A 22,371-nucleotide genomic window follows, 5' to 3' on the forward strand; every position below is an offset into this window, starting at 1 on the left:
AAGGATCAGGATCCACTCCCGAGTTCCGTGGCACTCAGTGGACACCTAAACAGAGGTGGGGTCCTGTCAGCATGGGAGGAGGCTGTTGAATGGGCCGGGTAGCCTTTAGCACCTGCTACAGGTGATTTTATTGTCCGGATTTAAATGAGGAAACTGAGGGTCAAAAAAGATTGACTTAGTTCCATCTTTTAATTCTAAATTGTGCCTTGCTGTTGCAGAATTCACATATTGAATCAACATTTAAACATATACATACATAGACCTTTAGACTTAACTTGAATTTTATTTGGTTAGCACACATGTAAGTGCCTTTTTGTATCAGACACTCCGATGTGTTCACGGACATTTCTTATTTGCCCACTGAATGGCAGGTGCCGAAGGCCCACTGTTCCCCCAGCCTCAGATCATAGACTGGCGGGATTTGTCTTTCGTTCTCTCTCTGTTTTTGTGTGTTTAGGTGTGTGACTATGTTCCAGGATCTTCATGTGTTTCATGTCGCCTTTCTTATATCACATTCTGAGCTGTCTCTTACTGATGTTCGTGGGTGTGTCCCTCTCGCCCTCCACTGCAGAAATTTTTAACTTTAGCAAGAGGTTGGCAACAGATCATCAAGTTGGTAGAATTATGAATAAGTTAAGGGTAAATAAAGAGTGAATAAATCTGAAGGACTTCCCTGGGAGTAACCATGATCTTTAACGTATAATCTGTAACATCCGTTTTGCCTCAGAAACTTGTTTGTTTTCTTTAGAATTGGCAGGGACCTGAGAATTGTTTAATCCAACATACCGTAATTTCCTTTGGAGTCTCCGCCAAGTATTCATCTAGCTCTCAGCGATGGAGAGCTCTTCCCTCCAAAAGGTGGCCTCTCCTTTGCCACCCCCAGCTCTGTTCTGTACAGTTAAAGTTGCTAGAAAACTGAACTGCAATATGGAAGTAGATTTTTTTTAAAAGATCACTCTGCTCATATGGGTTGTTAGGGGCCATGACATGAAATACAGTGTAATAAGTAGTAATCGTACCACAGTTGAACACTGCCACATGCAAGGCTCTGTTCTACGTGCTTTATGCGGGTTAACTCGTTTACCCAATTACAACCTTGTGGTGGAGCTGTTCCTATTATCCCAGTGTCCCACATGCAGAAACCAGCTCATGGAGGTTAAGGTCACACAGCCTAGGACAGCGGCGGAGCAGGACATAAACCTAGGCAGGCTGCTTCCGGGCCACACCGTCCTCCACTGTGCCCACTGCTTTTCCATGATATTTAAGGCCCTAAGAGCATGTTGTTTGGGGACAGAGAAAAACGGGGTTTGAGTCCCATCTATTGTTAGCTTTTGTTATCACTGTTATATCAATGAACTAAGTAAAAGTACTACATTTATGGGAACTCCAAACGTTTTGTATTTTGAAATGCCTAATATTTATATGCGAGGTTTGGGGGATTGTATGTAATTGTTCTAATAGTCCAGAGTCACATCTTCTAATATTAGTCACATGGTAGAGGCATAAATATGTAATTCTGAGCCTCATTCAGCTCAAAGTATACCAAATGGAAAGGAGTTTCTATCCCATCATAAGTTGAAATACTTTTATTTCAGTCTTGAAATATGAGCCTTCTACAAATACAAATTGAGCAGATAATCAGCAGTTTGGGTTAGACCAAGTGCATATGTTTTCCTGATGTTCTGTTTTCTCTAGAATTTGTGGACTAAAACTTTGGCATACCAGATCTGGAAACCTTTGAGCCCTCTTTGTGACTCATTGGTGGTCAGATCATCTCAGAAACAAGTGTAAACAGACTGGCGTACATTCCTGACTAGACCTCCTTCAGAGAGTAAACCATTCCGTAGAGTCTGCGTTCACCCTGACATCATGTTTTCCTTTCTGTTTCAACCAGTGAAGCGTGTTCCTGGAGCCTCCGAGTACCCTGTCAGGGACCTGAGCACCCCGCCCAGCTCTGCGGGAGGCGGAGGCAACGCCGGGCCTGCAGCCAGCCCGGCCCGAAGCAGCGACATGCTCTACCTGGTGGTGGGCTGCGTGCTGGGCGTCATGGTGCTGATCCTCATGGTCTTCATCGCCATGTGCCTGTGGAAGAACCGCCAGCAGAGCGCCACGCAGAGTAAGGCATCCCCAGCAGGGTCTTCTCTTTCTTGGAAAAAGAAGGGTAGGAAAATATTGGCCGAATAAACATTGATTTCTAGCAGTTCTTGTGCTAGTGGCGTAGAACACACCAGCTGCTCTTCATTCAAAGGAGGCGACTTTGAAACTGGTTTAGCTGTCAACCCGAGTAAGCGAAGCATCTGATTAAATTGCCCAGCAGAAATAAACAGCAAAGCCAAAGCTAAGCTGGGCTCTAAGCAAAGAGCTGACTGCGCCCTGGGAGACACCGGCTTTGTCAGACCGCCAAAGAGGACAAGTGCTTGAAGCAGGAACTCTGCGGTGGCAGGAACACCTCCGACTGTACCAGTCCTGTCAGCAGGGACTGGAGAGGCATGAGGGACAGGAAGGTAGTGAGGGCTTTTCCAGGTTACCATCCCTGAATGACACATATTAAGATAACACAGGCCTGTTTCGGTACCTGATGTCCCAAAACTGCTCAGGTGGCATCTCTCCCCCAAATGCATCTGGTAACAGAAGTGCTTAGTGGTCAGCGATGGCCCTGCATTCACACACGCCATCTAGACGCCTTCCCTTTTCCTCCTCCAGTTCTCTCCCCTCACCGTCCTTCCCGTCCTGTCCCCAGCTGTTATAAAACAGGGTCATCAGTCAAGCAGAGATTCCGCTTTGGTGGGAGGAAGTGTTTTGGTTTTCCCTTTGGCCCCAGTGTAAGAGAATGAAAGAAAAGCCAAGGAAGACGCCAGCAGTGACAGGCGGTTTCGGCTGCGATCAGCCAGTTCCCTCATGGGATCCCTTTGTAGTTTATCACTAAGGGGACAAAGTGGCTTTATTGGCTTGGTCCTTCCAGGAGGTAGGCAGGGAAGAGGTGCTAGTGAGGGTGGTGCCAGGCTCAGAGGGTTGAGATCGTTTCTTGGGTCTTTTTCTAAATGGTTTTAATGGCGCTGACTTTAATTGTGTGAGCGTGGGCTGAATTATTAAAAGGAAAGTGATGATTTGGTTGCCTGAGCAAGATGAATCTGATTAAAGTTATTTTCTGTAACTTGATAATGTCTAAAGATGGAAATTTAAAGTAGTTATGTCCATTCAGTTGTCATTCAGAAGGCCCTCGCCGACTCTTCTGTGTGCCCGGCTCAGAGGCACAGCGGTGATATGCGGGCAAGGAAAGGAAGCGCGGCCTCTGCCCGCAGTGTGGAGTCTCAGGAGCAAGGCGAGCAGGCCCCTCCCAGCCACACACTGTGCGAGCTGCTCACGAGAGGAGGGACCCTCATCCAGCCCCTCTCACTCTAACAAGGCTGAAGCATTTATCAGACTCTGACAGCAGATCCTGGGAATTCCGATACTGTGCTTTCGAGGGGGTATTTTACTTTTTTTAAATGTTCCTGGTAGCTGTGCCTCCGGAAATCGGAATTTTGAGGCCGTTGTTTACGTGGTTTTAATATAAGAAAATGGAATAATTAGCTTTTGCCTTTAGTACCCACAACTTCCGAAGTAGCTATAATAATGAAGGAACTATATGAGTAGTCAGTAGTTGTATACACAGCTCCATCCTTAGAAGTGTTATTTATTGGTACTTGAAGTATCCTGCCTATAGTTCGCCATTTGTTGTTGTTTTATACAGTTTCTTTCTGCACTTTGAACTGTAGGGAGTTTAAACTCTTAGTGTTGCCAGGACCTTGATCGTTCGGCTTGCACAGTATATTAATTCTCTTTCACGTAATTGCTCTCTGGTTAATTTCTCTTCTCATTAAGAGTCATAATTAGCTCAGAGTCCCTAGATACCTGCACGCAGTAAAGGAAACGACAGCAATGACTTCATTAAAGCATATCTCACGAGTAGGCTTTCCCTGGACACCTGTGGAGTGTTTTATTTTAGTGTGTTTGTAGTTTCTTAATGGCTTTATTAATAAAACTTCCTAAGCAAGAAGATTGTCCTTATCAGTACCTTTTTTTTCTTTTTTGTTATCTCCTAACAGAATATGACCCGCCAGGATATCTCTACCAGGGCTCGGATATTAATGGGCAGATGGTGGAGTACACCACCCTGCCCGGCATAAACCGGATAAATGGGAATGTTCACGGAAGCTTCGTAAGCAACGGGGGCCTCAGCAACGGCTGCTCCCACCTCCACCATAAGGTCCCTACTGGAGTCAACGGAGTCATGAATGGGAGCCTCAATGGAGGGCTTTACTCTGGGCACACGAGCTCTGTAGCCAGGACACGTGCGGATTTCGAGCACCCTCGTCATCTAGTGAATGTAAGAGACCCGATTATAAATGAAACCTCCCTGTGCCCCATGGTGCCAAGGTCCAAGAGCAGGGTGGGCGCGCTGGCTCTTTTCACTGTGGGAACCTCGCTGGTTCACTCGCACGGAACTGGTGTGTATCCCTGGGAACCCCTTGATCCAGCGTAATCTGTGTAAGATTTCTATTGTCAGGTGATAGATATATTCATCAGTTTGGTTTATATTTTTCAGTGATTTAGCACTGAAAGTAGAACATGTAGCAAATAAACTGGAAGTTATTCTTGAGATGAGATGGACAAACCATTGGGTGAAGACTGGATCAGATACTTCAGATTTAATTCATTGAGAGCAGAGTTTGAAAACTCCTGTCGCTGGAGGATTCTGATCATGACACTGAGTGGAGCAGGTTAGGGATGAGACTGATGTGGAGGAGAGGGCGTACGGGAGGGCACACTTGCTGTCAGCGGAGCAGCTGGGATTCTGTCCCTGTTGGCTGCAGGACCCAGTGTGGCCAGATCCCTGCTTCTTCAGAACATCTGTAAATATAGGTGAAATCGCCAGATTTTTACATGCTGGAAGCGCATTCTGGTTTTCAAAATCATCACGTGGCCATGCAGAACATGTCTGCGAGTCCCAGACCACCTCTAACACATTGTGATTTCGTTTGTTTGTTTGTTTTGCCCAGTGTGTGGTGTTGGTGCCTGTAAGAGTTTTGCATTTTACGGTATTAATATTCAGCCACAAGAGGTGATAAACCTTTAAAACCACTTTAATTAAGGAATAACTAGCTGATACAGTTTAAGTTCTGAAATGGGAACAGAATGCGTAGCATATTTTAGATGTATTTTGGTCAGCGAGGTTCTTGGCACCAGGAAGTTTGGCTCATTACGTGGTGTGGATACGCATCCATGTCATTGTTCAACCAAATAGGTAATTCTAGTTGATCAGATATAAGTTTCTGTCATGGTTCTGATTACAGTTAAATTTGCCATAACTCATAATGTGCTACAATTGGAAGAAGTTTAGTTTTCTTATCTTAGACTTTAATAAAGATTTATTAAGTATTTGGAGAACAGAACAATAATATATATTCGTATCTTAAAGCTAGAAGTCTAATAATGGCTGTTGTGTGACCTCACCTTAGTATGATGTAGAAAAAATATTTTATTTATTTTACTCATCTCATCACCAGAAGAGACTAATGATTTCATTATTTTGTGCGGGAAGACATGGCTTATATTCAGACTTCTGAAACCTTTTTTGTCACTATTCCTAGTCCAGACTACGAACATTATCCAAGAAACTGGAGGAGAGAGCATTCAAGTCTGAGTTGGACATGCTGTTTCCAAAGGAAGGGAAAATGAATCTGATGTTTGCTTTAGTATTTGAACACAGCACTTTGGGCTTTTGAACAATGAATTGCTATTAAAATAGTAGTCAACCCATTCGGTGTGAAGTTTTAGAGGTTGTCACCTGTGATTTTAACTCACTCATTTTCTTATTCTGTTCTCCTGGGTGGGAGGAAATCTGGAAATTTAAAAAATGATGGTCAACATAAAAATCATGAACTAACTTTAATATGGTTAGTGATTCAAATAAGTACATTACCCTGTAGATTGTTCACTTGATTTTCCGGAGCTTTGACGTTTACCCCTGTGGACTGAATATAGCCTAGGAATAGTCTTTCTTTCAATGTTTTCTTAAAAATTCCTGTCGCTAGTTGGATCAAGAATGTTGAGAGAGATTTGCAGTGTTTTTGGTTTGCTTGGATTCTGGCTGTTGGTGTGAGATGAATGGAAATGGAAAGTATCCTGGGAAAACAATTGCCTGAACTTTTCCTAACCTTGAAAGCCTGCTCTGAGTCTGCCGAGTGACAACCTCTCCCACCCTTATCAAATTCGCTTCTGCTGTTTCTCATCTGGGAGCAGCGTTTTCACTCCGGCTATAAGGCTGGTTCAGTTCTTAGCTTCGGTTGTTAAGAACTCTTGCCATTGTGTATGTCAGGAGAACATTGCACAATGAGGTATGTGTTAATCTGGGCATTTTTCTTAATTGCTGGGCAGTTTTCGCCAAAAGCAACATCAAAATATTAATAGTTCCCTCCAAATCATTGCTGGCTGAGAATCTGCTCCATCTGGAAAAATACAACATGTTTTAAAACGTCGTGTAGTCAAGTGAACAGACCTACTCGAAATAATCACAGGAAATGAGGATGGGTTTATCTTATGACGTCATCAGCCATTTCCACCCTGCTTCTCCAACTGGCATCGCATGCAGTTCTTCCACGGCTGCCAGAAAAGTGCAGGAACGGGAGGGTATAGTCCGTAGTGTGCTTTGGGCCCATTACGTTGGAAACACTGAGGGAAATGACTAACCTCCATTGATTTGCCCCCTTCAGTACAGAGACCCACGGGAAAACCTGGCATTGAGTTTCTGGAGCACAGGGTTAATGCCGTGCAGAACGTGCTGGTGAATATAGGTAGATGGTGAGCACAGCATTGCCTTAGGGAGCAGGTTGGCGTGGGCCACGCATCCGCTATTGCCCGGGGCCTTTCTGACCGTGAGGGTTGGTCAGCGCTCGGGGCGCCCTCAGCCCTCTTTGTACTTTCTCCCTGACCAGGGCGGCGGAATGTACGCAGCAGTCCCTCAGACGGACCCGGGGGAGTGCGTTACCTGTCGAAACTGCTGGAACAACAATAGGTATGTTGCTAGGTATTTGCACGGGTTGGTGTGAGGAGGTGTATGACTCCTTTTATTTTTTTTCCCTTTAGCAAAAGAAGTTCTTCAAATTTTACCTAAGACGTAAAACTCTGAATAAGAGAGGCTGTTACTGATTTTTATTTTTTTTTGCCCCTGCTTTACAATTTTTATCTTTCTATGCTTTAGCAATATTGACAGTATTACTTTGTTTCTAAGATATTAAAAGGTTTGATGTTTTTGAAATCTTTAAATTAGAGTCATTCTCTGCATACAGACTTTATCTTTTCTCACCTGTTATTTGCTACTCTATGTTATAGGGTGTTCTCTACTCATGATATGAATGAGAGCATGCTTGATTATTAGGGAAAACCCCGTGTGTATAGTAATGGTTTTTCACAGTTATAGTATTGAAATTTTCTTACCAGATTTCTCAGTGTTTTTTTGAAAATTCTTGAAACCTTAAGATAACTAAGCAAACTCTTGCTTTATTTTCGTTTTCTGTTTAAAAAATAACAAATGTAAAATGTATAACAAATGTTTAAATTTTGACAGGATATTTAGAAAGCTTTTGTGCTACCTGTTAAATTCAAGGATTGTAAGATTTTTGTTGTATTGTGTCTGGCAGAAATCTTAGCTCTCCCTTTTATGTAATGATAGTATTGGTTTACATGGTCTCACAAGTTTCTCCAATGGCTAAAACTCTGCAATTTAAAAATGATCTCATAGGTAGTACATAAAGAACCGGAGTATGGACTGGAGTTTGGATATTGCATTATTGAAATGGGATTTGACCCATATTTTAAAACTTAGTTATAAGGTTAGGTGTTGTGTCTGAGAGTTACCAAAAGCAGAACTTGAAGGAGGGTCCCGTCGACCATAGAATTGAGGGCCTGTTGTTTCAGCATGAGTTCTAAGAGCTGCAGACAAAAGCAGTGAAGCTGCCTGGAGACTTCTCTTTATCTTTTACTTAACCCATCTCAGGGTTTGTGTATCAACAGGAACCATCTTTCTATTTTGTGTACTAAGATTTGCTCGTTACATTTTTAAATACTACATGCCTCTAGCTAAATGTTAAGATATCCATAACATCGAAGCGATATTTTTGTTCTGAGCCTCTCATAGACTTTATCACAATCTGTTAGTAACATGCTGAAGGACTAGTAAAGATGTTTTATACACCTGGTAAGTAATCAGGTGGATTTAATGAAAACAAAAGGCATTGCCTAAGTACATGTTTTCCTTTGTGGTTCTGGTGGCCATCAGCAGGTCCTGACTCAGTGTAGACTGAGAATGATGTTATGAGAGGGCCTCTAGCCCAAGAATTAATAGATGGAGGCTTTGCCACTGTTTAAATCTGTGATCTTGGTAAAGTTATATAATCTGTCTGAGGTTATTTCCTTCTCTGAAAAATGGGAAAGTGCCCTAGGTAATGTAAAATCGCCCATAGCATACTCTGTGGAATTGGGTAATCTGCTGCTGTGTACTTCTTTATGATGAAGTATCATCCTATTTCCTTAAAAGAATTTAAATAACTTATGCCATCTTGCACTCACAGTCGTGTGTGTGTGTGTGTGTGTGTGTGTGTGTGTGTGTGTGTAGTATTTGGAGGTTTTTATTATACATGATTTTTTAAGACATTGGTCAGTTAGCCCAGCCGGTGTTGCTCAGTGGGTGAGCATCAACCTAGGATCCAGGAAATCGAGGTTCGATTCCCAGTCAGGGCACATGGCCAGGCTTTGGGCTCAATCCTCATTGGGGGACATGCAGAAGGCAGCCGATCCATGACTCTCTCATCATTGATGTTTCTGTCTCTGTCTCCCTCTCCCTTCCTCTCTCTAAAATCAATAAAAACATATTAAAAAAAAAAAAAGACACTAGTCAATTATATTTCTATTAACTTTCAAATTGGTGACTTCTGGCATTTCATGTGTGGGGGTTTTACGTTTTTTTTGGAAACAGTGAATTCTCTTCAGCCTGAAAAACCAGCTTCTGTTTGTCCCTGGCTAAAATCTTCTTCCCACATGAGGGTGCACCTGTGTAGGGCACGTCTTTGCTTGCCTGCGTGGCCTCCGAGGTTAGCCAATGTCACATCTGGCTCCCAAGAGCTATTATGTAATTGGACAGTTAATAACTGGCCAGATAAATATTGATAAATATCTACTTTCAGCTCTAGAAAACTGGACTCATTAAATTCAAAGCTTTTAACTCTTTTAACTTTGTAATTGAAACAGGCATCTCTTCTCAAGATCCCTCAAAATGGAAAAATTTAATAAGCTTCAAATGCCGAGAGGTAGATGATATATGATTTACTCCCCAGATATGCTCAGTGTTAATTAATTTATACTTGTAGAACATCAACATTATTACTAAGAATAAATGTGCATTTTCTAATGCCATCTGAACTAGTGTGCACACAGAAGGAGCATAATTTTAGTCAAGTTCCATGAGGGCTGTCAAGTAGGCATTTTAGAGCTTTTAGCTCTTCAGTCAAAAGAAACATTGAGCACCGGCCAGACACTGGAATAGGTTCTGAGGTGCTTTCAGGCGGAAGGAATTGCAAGAAGTCGTGGAAGCAGGAAGGGTAATAATGTTTACATAAGGGTGAATAGTCTAATTCAGTGGTTATCAAACTTGAGCGTGCGCTAGAATCACTTGGAGTGCTGGTAAACCACAGGCTACAAGGCTCTGCTCCCAGAGCTCTGACTCAGTAGGTCTAGTCAGGCCTGAGCACTTGCATTCCTAATGAGTTCCCAGGGATCTGCTGCTCGTCCTGGGACCTGGCCTTGAAAGCCACTGGAATAATTTGCCTGGTGAAGTACAAGTAGAGAGTAGCAGGATATAAAACTGGGAAACCGGGCCGAGTTTTATCGTGGATGACCCTGAATATCAGGGTTTAGTAGTTTATTTAATGAACATTTACTGAGGCCCGGCCAGCGTGGCTTAATAAGCTTGAAGTCTAGTGAGTAGAGTTTGAAGAAGCTCACTGAATCTTATAGTTTTATATTTAAGGAATGGAAATGATCTGCATTGTTTCTGTAATATACAATACAGAAGGGATATGAGATTTGTATATTAATCAGAAGAGGTGGGGGATATGGGTTCAATGTTGAGAAATATTGGGCTGGTAGTATCATAATTTTTTCTAAGGCTTTTCCGAAGGGGAATGGGCCAGTCAGAGATGTGTTCAGGTTTGACGGATGGCGGTGGCAGCACAGGGGTGGGACTGGAGGGGGAGAGCAGTGTTTCTGTAATGAAGACCGTAGCCTCCGTCAGTGACCTGGTGATTGCCACGGAGATGGTCATGGAGATGAGAAACTCAATACAGTGGTTTATTGAGGAAAGCTGATGCATTTGGTTTGGGGCATTTAGAGTTTCAAGTGCCAATTGGGTATCTAAGTCAAGGAGACAAGTGGAAACGCTGGTCATGGGTTGGGGGGGAGACTGGAACTATGATATATATTTAGGAGCCATTTGTATCAAAGTGATAGAACTTAAAAATGGATGGAATCACCAAGGCCCCTCCACATTCTTTCTTCTCTGCCTTCTTAGGTTTAAACTTAAACTCATTTCTTGGAGTGGACTTTTAGGAAAAAGTCATTGCCAACCTTAGGTCCCTTGATCAGACCTCTATTTTGGTAATAAACTATTTGCATCCCTCTATTTTAATAATAAACTATCTGCCTTTATTGTCTAAACTGGAGTGTGTTGACGTGAACATTTCAGAACAGGCAAGGGGAGTGTGTGCTGTAGCAATGTGTGGAGTTTAATTTGTTTCTAGGGCTTTGTGGCACATTATGAATGACTGTCTCACTGTGTCCAGTTGATTGGAACCCTTTTCAGGTTTTAAGAGTAATATATAATAGCTCACTATCAACAGCTAGAGAGAAGCTACCGAATAAGCTTTTCCGGCATCCAGTTCCGTACACTAAAGACAGTTGAGAAATCCTTGTGCAAAGTGGGTATTTCTAGAGTTAAACAGATTTTAATCTAATAAATCAAAAGTGTTCCACCCGTGTTGTCTCCTCTCCTCAATTCGAAAGGCAGCACTGTAGTTCTGGATATGTAATCAAATGGAGTTTGTCAGCTGCTTGGCGAGTTTAATGGGAAGGGATTGACATTAAATCTGGTCTGTTTACCATCAGTCTTGATAATTTGTTAAGAGTAGAGAGGACACTGATGAAATTCACAGATGAATGAGCTGAGAAGTCCCATCAGGAAGGAACAAGAAATTACGGGTCCTAGAGAGAATGGAAAAGGACAGGAAGTAGCCAAGTAAAAATCAGCTTGGAAAAATGTATATAATCCATCTGGGAAAAAAGTATAAGCTATGCACAGCTGATAGTCAAGAGGAAAAATAAACTACTGGGAGTAGTGCTTTAGAAAACACGGCTCTTCCAAATGATCTCCAGGTTTTTACATAACAATGACCTTGAAGCCTGTTGCTGGGTTTGAGAATGCACTTGCACCAACTGACCCTGCCACTGATGTCAGATATGCTCAGATTTTTAATAACAGTGTAGAGATGAGTATGAAAACATTTTATGATAGTAGTTCTTCCGGGCCTAGGGTTTGATCTTCCCAGTTGGTCTGTTGAGTATGAAAACAAGTCCTTGTTCAGTTCACCTGAACCCTGTCCCCTGCATGCTAAATGTTATGATCCATTCCCTCTCCTGTTTCTGATCACTTAGCTACTTCAGAGCCAAGGGACAAACACACAAAACCTAAGATTTGGTTTCCCTTCCATCTGTGGTAATCTGCCTAATTCCCTAAGAAAAAACCCAAAGCACTGTGTCTAATTTTTAAAATTGATCAATACCTTCCTTCGGGGGACTTAATATATCTCCTACCTCTAATAGGGAGAGGAGGGAGGGCCTGTTGTCAGGGAGTCGGGGTTAAGATAGTGCTTTTGGTCTTTTATTTGTAAGGATGTGTGTGTGTGAACTTGTCATGTTCAGTAATGTACTTAGTAATTTATTGTCACCAATAAACTAACTCCACAAAGGAAACTCGCACTCTGGGGCTGGTGTCATTGCAGCATCCAACAAAGAGTGTACAAAGAGAGTGGTGGACAGCCATGGCCCTGGAGGAGTGTCATCAGGGTTCTGTTGCGTAATGACTGACCAACTCCCCCAAATAAGGGCCACGTCAGCAAAATGACAGACAGTGGCAAGAGGAAGCAGCGGATGTGAGCTGAAAAACAAACCACTACCAAGATGTGACTGCTTCAGAAGTCTCAAGAACAGAGTCATGAAAATAAGTGTCAGACTTCCAAGAGTTTCATGGATGGTTACTCCCTGCCCTCTGGGGACAATCAGAAGAGGAAACAACGCAGAATTCACCTCGTGGTCTAATCAGAGGAATTCTGTATGTGATCATGCTTCGCAAGCATCCACCTGTGCAATCAGAAATGGAACACTTCTCCAGAAGGTACCTCCGAGGTGCTATACAGTTTCCCTGGAATGTCCAAAATATGGTTAGTCAAATACTAAAGCAACATATTCTTCCAAGCTTGATCCTGCGCTACTATTTCAATCTGTTTCCTAGTTTGTGCCATTCAGATTATTGGTTTAAAATATTTTAATATTTTGGTGACACTATCTTACAGGTTGGTCAGACAAAGTCCCTCCCATTTACTAAAAGACATCTTGGTAAACAGACCCTACACTCCCTGAATTCTTGCAAAACGGTACAATTTGTGTCAGTGGCAAGATGCAGAGTTCTTTTTACTCAATGTCTTTCAAATTTAAATGTAAGAAAAGTAGTTTCATTGATCCAGAGACAGTTCAGTGAAAGCTTTCACTCCATGTTAAGTCAATAGCTGCAACTGAAGCATTGTTTGAAAAGCCTAAGTAGTGAAATTATAAACTCTTTGTATTGATTAAACGGTATAATGTGCATTGCAAGAGCGTCTTAGTGAATGTTACATACTTGCAGACAGTCATTTGTCCTGTTGCTTTCTCTCCTTGTAGATCTGGGTCTCTTAAGTGTACATATATACAGGTATTATTTTTGTGATTATCTGGTTGCTTCAGAAATTTTAGTTAAAGCACTATCAGTAAAATTATTTTTATATGCAGTTTGCCTAATTATATTCAGGACAGGTTTTTTTTGTTTTTTTTTTCAGGACAGGTATTATATTCCTTTTCTGTGGACTGTTCCTCTATGCTTATTTCCTAGCATGGAACCCCCAAGTTAAAGCTATTTTTATGCTGACACAAATAGACCTCTGGAATTTAACTAAAAAGTAATGTGACTGAAGTATTTACATTTGGTTATCTAACTGGTTAATTACTGATGATTATGAGTTAGGATTTGATAGAGTAGAACATTTTTAATTCGTTTGGTTTATTTGTTGAAAGTTGGGTTATAATTACTTTAACAGCCTGACTCAGATTATGTTCCTACTGTCAGCACCACTCTGTCAATTGAGGGTCACAATTCGGAATAAAAGTAAACACTGCTGTGATTTTGTGTTTCACTTTCCTGAAAAATAGATGCTAAAGAATAGGTGGTAGGAAATTGTACTTTGCTGTTGCTAAAGACCTATGATGTCTTTTCACACATATTTGTATTTACTCTGCTTCTTTACTCCCCGCACGTAAAACCAGGTGATGGCATCAGCACATAGTCATCACCGGTGTAGGTGGCCTCCGTCCTGACCATTCCTTCAGTCCTGCCCCATCAGATAACTCACCTTCCCTGTCACTCTCACAAAAGTGATGAGAAGACATTAACCAAAGATCTTATATACATATATGCATAGCCCATGTACACAGACTAGAGTGGTGAAGGCCTAGGGTGGGGCGAGGACTAGCGGGGGTGGGGGGCAAAGGAAGAGAAATGGGGGACATCTGTAATACTGTCAACAATAAAAATATATATTAAAATAAATAATAAAATTTAAAAGCAAAAAAATCTCATCCTTTGCTTTAAATTAAAGAAATGAGCAGGAAAAAAAGAAACAGAAGAATTTTAAGCACCTTATTATCTGGTGAGTCTTCGTTATTTTATGTCAGTGTTATGAAATTTCATTCATGTGAGCTTTATATAAACAAATTATTAATGTATAATATTTTGTTTTTAGGGAACTGCCCTGGTTTTGCACATTCTGGCAAGTATTTTTTTCTACAGATTAACTTGACTTCTTTTAAATGAAAACTTTTCTTCTGAGCCGATACTTTCTGCTTTTAGGTTTCAAGTACCTTTGTGTTACTTCCAGGTTCATGCAGAGAAATGAGACATGCAGCCAGAAGCTCCTTAGTTTGTTTTACAGCATCACCATGGGGATTTTATTAAGTGCCTGCCTTTGCTGTACATCTCACTGTGCTAAGAGCTTTCTCTGACACTGAGGACAGTCACTGTCTGGCCTCCAGAAGATTGAAGTTCAAGTCAGAGAGCGGTGAAGGCAGTAGGTGTCAGAAAAACTGGACACCGGAACCCATACTGAACAAGGACAGAAACCTAAAGGGTAAGTGTATCCGTCATTCTCACCTGACTATGCATGTCTGTCTTAGTATTGGATATGGTCTAAGGTATTTTGAATAATTAGCTTAATTGTTGCTCTCTAATAATAAGTCTACTTGCTTATGAAAAAGGATATGAAAATGTCTGACGTTCTAATGTTTATTATTTATTTAACATTTTTGAGGGCCTACTGTATGCCGTTTACTATGTGCTTGCTGCTGGACATTATGCCTTTAATTAGTCTACTATATGTTAGTACTTTTACCACTTCCTAGGCAATAAAATACTTTAGAACATGTTTACTCCATTTTCTTCTCCACTGTTTTGTGTTATTTTTGTCATATGTTTTCACCTACAGATATTTGAAATCCTCCAAGACATTACACTTAGTTTTTTGTTATCATCATTTATTCAGAATTCTATTTTTGTGGCTGCTCCTTTCTCTCTTTCCTTCCTTCTGTCCCCTGCTACTCATTTTCTTTCAACTTGAGCTGTCTTTAGTATTTCTTCTAGTGCAGCTCTTAGGGTGACAAATTCTCCCAGGTTTAGGTATGAAAATGTCTTTAATTCATCATCCTTTTTGAAGGATATTTATTACTGTTTATTGAATTCTAGGTTTACAGTTACTTTCTTTTTATACTTTAAAAAATGTTCCATTATTTTTTATTGCTCCCATCATTTCTGTTGACAAATCAGCTGTTAGTTATTGATAATTTGCACTTTCTATTTTGTTTCCACCAAGTTAATTATTCACATTCAAAAGTGTAATTTTCTTTGTATTTATTCTACTTGGGGGTCATAGAACATCTTAAATCTTTGTCTTCAGTTTTTATCAGTTTTAGAAAATTCTTGGCCTTTATCTCTCCCAATATGGTTCAGTCCCATTTTCCATTCTCTCCTTCAAAGAGACTCCTGTTATATGTATTTTTGATCTATGCTTCATATGTCTCTTAGCTTCTCTACATATTTTCCATTCTTTTGATTCTGTGCTTCAATCTCAGCACTTTGCAATGATGTGCTTCATGTTCAGTAAACTTTGTCCATCTGTGGCCAATTTGCTTCTAACCTCATGGACTGAGTTCTTAATTCCAGCTATTCTACTTTTTAGTGTAGAAATTCAAAATTACTATTAGTAGATTCCAGTTCTCTGTCAAAATTCTCCATCTTGCATCTATTTTCTTGACTATATTCATGTAGTTCTTTTAAAGTCTGTACCTCCTAACTCAATATCTGTATCACTAGCTTTTTCTCTTGTTCCTGTAACCTGATATGTTTGGTAATATTTTATTATATTCTGGACATTTATATAAAAACTCAGGGGCTCTAGAAGATGTTCCTTGCTATACAAAGAATTTACTTTTGCTTTTGGCAGGCAGTTAGTTAAAGGGCAGATCACTTTAACCCAATCAGGAATGAGTTAATTTAAGGCTGAATTTTAGTCTTTATAAAAACCTGTCTATTCCCGTTTCATCATTATCTTTACAACCATAACCCTTCAAGGGTCCCAATTAAAAGCCTTGAGCTGGGCCTTTTCTCTTTGGCAAGCTCTAAATTTCAATTTCCCTTTTCCCCAGCCCCCAGGAAACTGACAAAAGCTCTGCTCAGCTTCTTACCTACCACTTCCTGCTTCAGGTCTCAGTGTTTCAGCCTGTACTGATTTGGGCAAATGCCTCAAGAAGGAAAATAGTGCCAAAACTCAGAGTTACATTGACCTTCTCTCTGGAATCCCAGCTACTCAAGTGCTTTGGTAGCTCTTCCATGACTTCAACAGATTAAAATGCAATTTCTCCTTTTTAGTTGTTCTTGGCTGGAGACTTGTTCTGATACAAACTAATCAGTCATAGCCAGAAGCCAGGAATTTAATCTTTAAGAATTATTTCCAAGAAATCATGGTATCCATATAGATTCCCCTGACCAGAGAGATGTTTCTGGTTTTTTAAAATCAGAACCCTTCTTATTCTCTGATTCCATAATTGCTATCTAGTATAATTTCCTCAATTATGAGACAACTGAGTCTGAAATAGAGGAATGTACACCAGTCTCTAGTTGGTAATGTGGGAAGCCACACATCTATAACTCCTGTCTAGCTTGAGTGCTCCCAGTGTCTTTTATGTCTTCTTATGGAACACTTACTACATTATATTGTAACCATTTGTTTACTTCTCCATCTCCTCTGCTAGACTGGGAGCTGGAACTCTGTTGTATTTACCATTATATTTTTAGTGTCTACCATAGTATTTAGCATTTAGGAGGTATTTAGCAAAGGCTTTTAGAATAAAGGGCTCTTCTAGATAAGGTTACTTATATATAGATGAATAATACCTTTAAATTCTCATTAGCAGTAGTTTGAATTCAGAAAGGTTTTTTTTTAACCCTGACTTTGCCCACATTTTCGATGAGTACCCTATTTAGAATCTGTGGATTCCCATGAATTTTTAATGCATTCAGGGGATTTTTGAGTTCTCTGGGCATTGAGACAGTGGATGACACTAATGATAAAGTACCAGAAGGGAAGAGGCTGCTAACATGGGTAACATGGAAATTTAAAAATGGCTATCAGGAGATTAGTACTCACCTTTATCAACATCCCAGATCTCTGAATTTAAGGTTTGGAGTTGAGTAAAACATACAACCAAACAAATAAGGACTGCAATACTCTTGTGGAATCATAATCCATCTAGCCCAGTGCTCTGGTTCTGGCTCCAACAAGCCTCCCTCTATACCAGTGCTTCCTTTACTTTTTATTGGTTTAAGGCATGCATGGGAAGACTTGGGTTTCATTTGAATCAGGTATATATTTTTGCTATATTATTAAAAGTTAAAATTACAGTTCTATTAAATTATACTGTACTCAAATTATTCTGTAGGAACAAATACCTGACCTACCTACTTTGCTTTCATTCCAGATGATTGGAATCCGAATTCCACCAAATGTGTAGTGAGTATATTTCTCTGTTTGACTTTAAATTGGACTTATTTAAATGAAAGATTTGGTTAACTGACAGCTGTCTCACTCTCTTCCAGGTTCAGATCTTTCTTCATGCTTTGCATTTGGTGTTTCCAGTAATTTGAGCCAACAGAGCTGTTAGCAACAATTGCATGGACTTTCTTTTACTGATTTTCATATGTCTCAGAAACATACCATCCCATGTTTAAAGGATGGAAATCCAAAGAATTCTTATATTTATTTCTTAACATTGTTTATCTGTGTTTCCTACCTAACATGCCCAAATCAAAGCCATATGGAATGTCTTCTCCAATCTTTGCTTGCTCCCAGTTTTAGAAATAAAAAATATATTTCTGAGTTTCCAGCTTCTGTTAATGGTGGAATAGCTTGATCATCCACAGGCAATAATGATGACATGTGGACAATTTGAAAGTATTGGAGAGTAACCAGAAGCAGGCAGTAATATGTGTAACCTTGAAAGACAGCAATGACATTTATTTATGGGTTTTGTCTGAGAGCATTCTTCAGGCTTGGGTCACAGACCCAACAGAAGGTGTCAAAGGATGGAGTTCAAGGCCAACAAAAGAACTAAAAAATTAGAGGGGAAAATCCATTAAAAAAAAAATTACATCTGAAGAAACAGGAAAATGTGATACTTCCTCAAGAGGGAAAAATAGTCAGTAGAAACAGACCCTGAGATAACTTGATGTCACACCCAGCAGACAATGACTTTAAAGTAGCTATTAAAAATATGTTCAGAAATTTAAAGGAAGACACACACAATGAATTTACATATGGAGAATTTCGGCTGTGAAATAGAAACTGTAAAAAGAAAAAAAAAAAAAGCCTAAATGGAAATTCCAAAGCTGAAAGCTATAATAACTGGAATGGAAAATGTACTGGATGGGCTTGACATCAGATTGGCGGCAACAGAAGAAAGAGTCATGAACTAGAAGACCAATAGAAATTATGTGGTCTGAAGAATGGAAAGAAAAATAAAACACGTATCTTGGGTGAAAACCGGAAGTAAACGTACGGCAGGATTGAAGTGAATGCCCGGTGCTAATACTAGCAATTAAGTCTGCAAAGAAAACAACTGAAAAGAAACACAACCTACATTTTGAATATCTAATCCTTGTAGTGTTTCTTCCAACGGTGAGAGGGAACCTGTTACCTGATTTCATAGTATGTTTTCCTCTATTTTCCTAAGGCTATTTCTCTTATGTAGACACTAGTTTCTTGGCTTTACGTTCTCTTTTTTCTCTCTTATTCCCCTCATTTCTTCCAGTGGCTATGGCTTTTTCCTTATGTGTGCTACATTCAGGAGCCGGTTAATTATGAAATAGCTAACAGTGATGGGCCAAGGCAAAGGAAGCGTGTGGGACTAGGTCATCCCATAAGGTTCCGTTCCTAAGCGGTTTGCTACCTGATTTATGCACCTGCTGTGTTCCACCTGAACTGTAATTTTAGAGTACTTGATACAGCAAATCCTAGTGAAGCATTTAGGTATTTTTAAGTACCAGCCTCTCTTCGGAATCTGTGATACAGAATACCAAATGATATTTCAAAATCAGTGTATTTTAATTATTGATCCCTCCAGACAAAATAGTTTCTTTTGGTTTACACTTTGTAGGTGCTTCACCAAAACTAACGGCACTTTCAGCAGCAGCCCCCTTTCTGTGGTCCCAGTGGTAGCACCTTGTCCCCAGGATGGTTTGGAGATGAAGCCCCTCAGTCACACGAAGGTACCTGCATGCCAGGCTTCCACAACCCCTGACTGCAGCCCGTCACCTGGAGAGAGCAGCAGGGACGATGTCGCACCAAGACCTGCTCCACATACGTGCTGCCAGGACAGCGGGAATGAGGTCAACTCTGGTTCCTCAGAAGATGCAGCAGAGTGCCACAGAGGTACAGGGGACGCCATACGAGCTAACTTTCTAGATGGTCTTCATCTAGCTAAAGGCAGGAAGGTCATACAGAGTGTTCTCTCTGGGATCACTCACTTAGGTCTCAGGAGACTGGGCGGGGGTGGCGGATACTTGAATAGAAGTTGACGAGGTAGATGTTGAAATTTTGTTATTTACCTCCTTCCTCTCAGGCTGTTGATCCCGTTACATTCTGGAAAATAAATCCAAATAGGTTTTGATTCAGTTTGCACCTGGCCAGTAGACTTGCTCGAAGAATGTGTTTTGTGGCCATGGACCTCTGGTTCATTTGAGTTGGTTATTTGGGGGCTTTTAAGGGCTTGCTGTAACCCTGAGTGAACTGCATAACTTCATCAGAGCTCAGCTTTATTTTAAACCTTTCATACTTTTGTCTCCCTCAAATTCAGACTAAACGTAACTGGGCCCTACTTCAACTCATTCTTTATTGCTCAAAGTCATGTGTTGAGACTGCTTTGTAAAAACCAGCCTTTATGATTTCATAATGCTCCCAAATCTTTGTGTCTTTCAGGAGACAGCTGTGTCCATTCAGAAACAGAGAACAAAATTTTAAGTTGGAATCCTCTTATTTTGCCATCTGCTTCAAAGGACTGTACTGAAAAGACAGCGTGGTCTCCTGGGATTCCATTAGACAGCCCCCCCGGGGTCCTTCAGCAGCCCCGGGAAACCTGAGGACGTGCACACGACTAGTCTCATTCCCCCTCCAGGCCAGTCGCTGCACAGAACAGGCCTGGCAATGGGCCGTGTGAAGGACATTAATTCAAATCAGAGAAAAAGCATTATTTATTTTTGTAGTAGTAATGTCATATGAATGTATCTTAAAATGTGTGCCCTTTTATATTATTTATGCCTTAAAAGTTTTCCTATCTCTTCCTCCCCCTCAGTAGGAAACAGCCTAGTTTGCATAGTTTTCAATCATCTCAGAGCATTCCATGTTTTCCACGCACCTCAGTGACAGAGCGCCTCGTGCAGGGACCCGGCCTGTTGGCTGACTCAGCTGAGGGACTGCAGGCCCTTGAAGTTTCACATATTGTCTTTCAATATTGTCTTACCAGACTTGCTGAGAACATTTTGAAGCAACCACAGTTGTAACCTGCTGTTGACAGTAGCAGATCTCATGATTTTTATTAGTGCCTTCCACAAAAGTGATAGCTGAGCTGGTGACTCACTCTGTCTGCACATGGGTACAAGCCACATTCCGTCTTCTCGGCACTGATCACACACAGGGTCCTGGACGTGGCTGAGGCACGCTTGGGCTGTCGCAGCCCACAGAAGGGAACCAGGGCCAGAGAGGACAATGCCTTCAGGTCCTACTGCTTTAAAATTGCATTTGTTTATAAAATGCTTATACCGTGGGCCTCTTTGTAACTTTCTAAGAGCAGAAACAAAAATAAGACTTTAAGTTGATGACTTTGAGAGAAAGATTGACATTTTAAGAAGGAAGGGCAGGGAGGTTTGCAAGGGCGCCCGGCCGCAGCAGCTCTCATCAGACGAGGGCTGTGCCCATGGTGCTGCACCAGCCCAGCATCGTCCTCACGTCCAGCGTGGACGGTACCTGGAAACGTGGCTGTTAGAAGAGGCTCAGCGTGGGGGTGAAGGAGGGTAGGGATTGAAATTTCCTGACATTCTCAGATGTCATTGTGAACAGGCACCTAAGCTTTGGTTAGCAAGCTCGTCAGTCACAGCTACGCTGCCTCTGAGTGACAGGGCGTTTGCAGCTGCCTTTGGAAGGTTTTCTCCACATCTTAAAAAAAAACAAAAAACACTGTGTGTTGAGTAGCTGAGTCCAGCTTTAATGGATCATTGCTCCTTTGTGGAATGTGTGTCCCTTTGGGGAAAGAAACTGAAAATTCTCTTTAGAGTCCAGCAGTTTCAGCATAAATGAAAAAGTTCTACAGTTTCCCAGAAATTTCAGTGAAACAGACTAGAATACTGTGTTGGTCGGCTGTCTACATACGTGTCCCCGTTTCCCTCACACGTTCATATGTTTCATAAATAGAGCTGTTAGTGAGATGTGCTGTCGGAGCTGAGTCACTCTGCAGGCATCCCCCCGAGTAAAACAGAGTGAACGGAACTTCCCCGCCAGGTAGCAGGGATGCCGGAGAATCGATTTGTCCACTCACATGTCCAGGCCTGTGCCGAATAGCATTTCTCCGTGTTGCACAGATGCAATTAGCTCTGGAGGGGTAGCTGCGTCCTTGACTTCGGTGACTAGCAAAGGACCAAGTCCCGGGACACAGACTATGAAAGCGAACGCCGTGTTTGCCGGTCAAGTTACAGCGATGCTGTCACAGAGCGAGTTTTGGTCATTTTGATTCAGGAAACTAGTAGCGTGAGCCTAGGTCATAAACTGCTTAGAATGATGGAGTTTGAACACGGGATCTGCCCACCAGGAAAAGAAAGCGACTTTACCTTCAGGGCAATCTCATTGTGGACTGCTTTATTTATATGATTAGTAACGCTGTTTTAAGTGTTATCCCTTTTATTGTATTTTATTTATAAAAAAAAAATGCCTTTATATATTAAGATATATAAATATAAATATAACTATATATATAATTGCCTTTATGTGTAGGAGTTATGAGTTCTCCCTCATCAGGAGTTGTTCTGAGTTTTCATGCCCTGCTCAGTCCCCAAAACTAGTTCTGCCTGGTGTCGCTTCACCAGGAAGTCCAGGGACGTGGTCCACCGCAGGAGGTGGCACCGACATCCGTGCAGTAATTGCTGTGCACGGGACGCCCAGCTCAGAGTTGTCCCTGCTCTCTCACTGACCCTCACAGCAAACCCACAAGTAGGTGTCGAAGCCCACAGGCCTCGCAGTGAGCCGCAGGGCCCGAATCTGAACCCAGTTGATGTGGAGCCGTAATCGGAGCTCCTTTCGTTTTTCCACGCTCCTTTCCAAAAGCACTGCGGTTCCCTCGTGATGGAACCAGTCCAGCTCCGCATGCGGCGAGATCCCC

At 41.4% G+C, this 22,371-nt stretch overlaps 1 protein-coding gene and 1 long non-coding RNA gene across 4 annotated transcripts in view; both read left to right on the plus strand.

Annotated features, from left to right (window-relative positions):
- The window catches only part of CDON (cell adhesion associated, oncogene regulated), a 78,437-nt gene extending 57,522 nt beyond the window's left edge, over nucleotides 1-20,915 (plus strand). For 2 of the 3 annotated variants that reach the window (XM_081123035.1, XM_081123036.1), the window contains exons 16-20: nucleotides 1,895-2,116; nucleotides 4,089-4,369; nucleotides 6,978-7,057; nucleotides 19,102-19,376; nucleotides 19,923-20,915. In XM_081123035.1, coding sequence (XP_080979161.1) covers nucleotides 1,895-2,116; nucleotides 4,089-4,369; nucleotides 6,978-7,057; nucleotides 19,102-19,376; nucleotides 19,923-20,083 — 1,019 coding nt within the window. In that variant the 3' untranslated portion in view covers nucleotides 20,084-20,915. Of the gene's footprint in view, nucleotides 1-1,894; nucleotides 2,117-4,088; nucleotides 4,370-6,977; nucleotides 7,058-12,092; nucleotides 12,958-19,101; nucleotides 19,377-19,922 lie in introns of those variants that run through there. The other variant, XM_081123037.1, reaches the window with a different exon arrangement.
- LOC308549906 lies at nucleotides 14,081-18,294 on the plus strand. The gene is made up of 4 exons (XR_013997814.1): nucleotides 14,081-14,168; nucleotides 14,277-14,525; nucleotides 17,428-17,459; nucleotides 17,546-18,294. It is a non-coding gene; the product is annotated as an uncharacterized lncRNA (long non-coding RNA).
- Nucleotides 20,916-22,371: the final 1,456 nt, after the last annotated feature.

Source organism: Miniopterus schreibersii (assembly GCF_964146895.1).
Source record: "Miniopterus schreibersii genome assembly, chromosome: 20".
NCBI classification, from domain to species: Eukaryota; Metazoa; Chordata; class Mammalia; order Chiroptera; family Miniopteridae; genus Miniopterus; species Miniopterus schreibersii.